Raw genomic sequence first — 4,315 nt, 5'->3', positions numbered from 1 at the left:
GCTACAGTCTCCATGATGTCTTTTCTGTGGTGGATGAGTGCCTTTTTTATGTGAGCTTAAATGCAAGTTAATTAAATCAAATTAAAGTCTGAAAGTAATAAATGTTGCCCAGGTTTATTTGTCAAACATGTGACTCGACCATATCAACGAGGGGGGTGTGGGGTGGGTGAGGAAGCTTGGTTTAGAGATGGGGTGTAGTCGTGTGTGTGTGTGTGTGTGTGTGTGTGTGTTTGTTTGTGCTGAGTGGGGCTGTTTGCTGAATCCTCTTGGCTCTCTCTCCCTGTGCCCGCACACAGTGCTCGCTGGCAGCCAGGCGGACGGGCAGGGCAGTGTGTGCCAACACAGCTGCCTATTGAGAGGCAGTGTTATGGACACAATGTAAGCGACAGACTTGCTGTATCAACAGCTCCCCCTTTTCTGCTGTTGTGGCCAGAAATAAACTATAAATACCCCCCCGTCCCTGCCCTCTAATGGCTCAACCCCACCAAACACCAAGTGGTACAAAGAAAGACGGACGCTACCACTTCCTAGCAGGCATATCCAGGTAATGGCTCATTCTGGACATGGGAGTCAATAGCAGTGTTGTATTATTTCCAATGCAATGGCGTTAGATGGTGCTGCATCAGTGAAGACCCAGTTTGGAGGACTTATGGATTTTAACTAAACCTGATAAAGGACTGATGAATGTGTACTTTAAGGAATTAGGCTGTAATTCTTTATATCAGTCTCTTGATATCATGTTACCAGCAATGGTATGCACACGTTTACTTCATCTAGACCAAAATGAGTGCAATATTTCTGTTCAAGGGTGAGTTAAAAATTGCAACGGTGACATTGAGCTTTTCTCTTGTGTCTGTTCCCATGTGTACATACACGATGGATGGTGCTTTGTCTCTGTGTGTGCTGCTGCCAAAAAGTGGAGGAGCAGTGGATCAGGACGATGTCGGAGCAGCAGAGTGCCCCGGAGCAGCTGGCTGCTGGGAAGAGCCAGGGTGGAGCAGGAGCCACATATAAGGTGCTGTGCACGGGGGGTGCGGGGTCTCTCCCCCACTGCATCATATCATCACCACATTCATTCTTCATAGACGTCAAGTCGTCTTTCTCCTGGTAACACTCATTCTATTTCTCTCTGATCCAGGTGGTGCTGTTTGAGTTTGAGAACTTCCAGGGTTGCAAGACGGAGTTTTCTGCGGAGTGTAAAGATGTGTCAGAGAAGGGACTGGAGAAGGTTGGATCTGTGATAGTTGAGTCAGGGCCGTAAGTGCATCTTCCAGTTCATTTGGCCCGGAGAAGACATACCCCCCGCCTGCCCCTCATTTATACACAGAGGAATGTGTTATTAACCGCTTCATGGTGTCGGTTAAGCCTTACCATCTGTGCTCTCCTTTTTTCCTCACAGCTGGGTGGGTTATGATCGACATGGGTTCACAGGGGAGCAGTTCATTCTTGAGAAGGGGGAATATCCACGCTGGGACACCTGGACCAACAGTCAGAGCAGCTACTCTCTCTTGTCTTTAAGGCCACTTAAAGTGGTGAGTGACTTCTCCCCATAGAGAACAGATTTCACAAACTTATCCAGACACCATGTGCAGTGTTTTAAATATAAGATGCCTACACATTACCTCACAGTTTTTTGTAGATTCTCCTACACTATTCATTTGAATGGGAAAGTGTGTCCAAACCTTAATTGGTAGTGTACATTATTATTTTATGTGCTAAGTGTTTACTTGGAAGTATTGATCTGTATTTCCCTTCAACAGGACAGTGCAGAACACAAGCTATATCTGTTCGAGAACCCTGGATATACTGGTAGAAAGATGGAGATTGTTGATGATGATGTTCCTAGTTTGTGGGGCCACGGTTTTCAGGATCGTGTAGCGAGTGTCAAGGCACTTAATGGAACGTAAGAGCCTCCCTAAATCCTTCATTTCATCTGTTTTTTCACTGCTTAACTGCCAAACTTTAAACTAGCAAATAATTATAATTCTCCCTCCCCCCAGATGGGTTGGCTATATGTACCCAGGCTACAGAGGCCGCCAGTTCATCTTTGAGCAAGGAGAGTTCAAGCATTGGAATGACTGGGAGGCCCCTGCGCCCCAGATTCAGTCAGTCCGCCGTGTGCGGGACATGCAGTGGCACAAGAGGGGCTGTTTCACCATTTCTGACCCCGATCCTGCTCCCGGGCCTGAGCCTGACCCTGCCCCAGCTCCTCCTGCTCCCCCTGCAACAGCTGGAGCCAGCTGAGCAGGATCGTCACCTCCCTCACTGCCAACAATGCCTGACCTCTGCCTTAACCTAACCACGCCAAACGCCGCTTGTGCCCTGCGAGGAGTGAATGTTTCAGTGGCGAATAAAAGTTGTTTGACCTGGAATCATTTGTCGATGATGTCATGCTTGCATGTCAAAATGGAAATAATGTCTTTGACTGAGATAGGAGATTTGGAAACACCACTGTGAGAGATGACATGGATGTGGAAATAGTGAGCGAACATTTGGCAGACATTTTTCCTTCAGATAAACTGCAGAGGTGGTTCGAGCTGAATTCATTTCCCAGGTGTGTGTGTGTGTGTGTGTGTGTGTGTGTGTGTGTGTGTGTGCCCCTTTTACTGCTTGTGTTACCCCACTTTGGTCAGACAGCTCATCCAAGCAGCAGGAGCACACGACTTATTTAGATAATATGCTGTCATACATCTGCTCAGCAGCAAAGGAAATTATGTCATACTCTGTGTATGCTCACTATTAAAGCAGCGTGTAGCATTCCCTCTAATAGTCATCATTGTGCACTGATCACTATTAGGAGCAAACATGAACTATATCAAAATCACAGTTATATGAGTGATTATCAGTTGAATAACGGCCCTCTGATAACATGTTGATGTAATATTCAAAACTATAAATTATTCATTTCATAGCATGACAATAGAAAGATATAAAGGTTTATACTTGCTCAGTACTTGTCTGCAGTGATCTTAAATACAGAGAATGCATGTGACGCAGATATACACAAGACTTTCTCTCTCTGTGGCACAGTTTTCCTTCTAAATTTTTTTTTTTTTTTTTTTACCATGCAAATACTAAATTTAAAAAAAAAAAAAAAACCAGCAGCGCATCTGTAGCATCCTAACCTGTTAGTGTGCTAAGTCCAGAAGAGAAAACTCTTAAAGAAGCTCTGTTTGGGATCAAGTTGTTTCCAAGTTTAGTTTAATTTATTTTACAAGGTAAAGGTTATTTGGATTCCTAACTCTAATTTTCAGTGTATTTTTCATTCAGTTCACTGAGGCACAATACACTCTATTTACAATATACATACTGTCGTATGTATCAGTCCGGTATCAAACATAGCTGTGTTATTTACCTTCCTTTAGCTATCTGGGTGTCTTGAAATTGCAAAGATAACTACCACAAAATATTTATGGACGTCCTCTGGACACAGATCAGGTCAGCATTGCTGGAGATACACAAACGGTGGGAGTGGTGCGACAAGAATTTCTGATATTGCTATACAAGGCCGATCACAACTGAGTTTGATAGACAAAGCATAGAATCAGAAAATTAATATAAGTGCTATTGAATTATACTTTGAAAAAGGCATTTTCATGGCATCACATGCCTCTCATGCCCACTGAGCTGTGCCTTTAGGCCAATGCAGACAGCATTTGACTGTTACTTGAGCAGGAGAAAAGTGTATTTTAATCTGAGCGTCAGTGTTGTTACTGTTGTAATTGCATCACAATTTACTGTACACCCAAAGCATACAACCAAGTTACTGTAGTCTACCATATGTATGTAGAAAATTAAAAAAAAAAAAAAATATATATATATATATATATATATATTAATGGTAGTGGAGTAAAGTGATAAAACATCACAAAAATAACAGAAAAGTGCAGTACTGGAGTGCAGTACTTCAGTAGACACATTTCTTATCTCTCACATGAGTCTTTCCATTGAAATCAATCATCATGTTGCTCCATAAAACCTCTGACTCACAATCTCAACTTTCTCATTCATCTGTTCTCATGAGTCACACTTAAATATCTAAATTTCCCTTCAGAATATGACTGTTGCATAGAGATGCCAGACCATTGTAACCAAATAAAAGAAAAAATCTATTTCGCCAGTGTAGAAATATTCAAATTTTTTACCTGTTGAAGTTTAGTAATACAGAAAAATAAATACACTTCACCACGAGAATCCATAGTTCCATATGAGCAAAGTCTAAAGTCTAACTGGTAAAATGTTACAATTTAACGTGGCGTATCGGCGAAGAAGCTGAATCAGCTTCCTCTAAAAAAGCACCTGATGGTTGTAAGAT

At 42.4% G+C, this 4,315-nt stretch overlaps 1 protein-coding gene across 1 annotated transcript; it reads left to right on the top strand.

The window, feature by feature from the left end:
• Positions 1–486: 486 nt before the first annotated feature.
• Positions 487–2,328, top strand: LOC115048775 (beta-crystallin B3-like). The gene is made up of 6 exons (XM_029510521.1): positions 487–544; positions 918–1,015; positions 1,139–1,257; positions 1,400–1,532; positions 1,761–1,903; positions 2,001–2,328. Exons 2-6 carry the CDS (start codon positions 941–943, stop codon positions 2,242–2,244), a joined length of 714 nt encoding a protein of 237 aa, XP_029366381.1. The 5' UTR covers positions 487–544; positions 918–940; the 3' UTR covers positions 2,245–2,328.
• Positions 2,329–4,315: the final 1,987 nt, after the last annotated feature.

Source organism: Echeneis naucrates, chromosome 9, assembly GCF_900963305.1.
Source record: "Echeneis naucrates chromosome 9, fEcheNa1.1, whole genome shotgun sequence".
In the NCBI taxonomy this organism is placed as follows: Eukaryota; Metazoa; Chordata; class Actinopteri; order Carangiformes; family Echeneidae; genus Echeneis; species Echeneis naucrates.
Note: the sequence above shows the minus strand (reverse complement) of the source record. Positions and strands in the feature narration are given on the sequence as shown.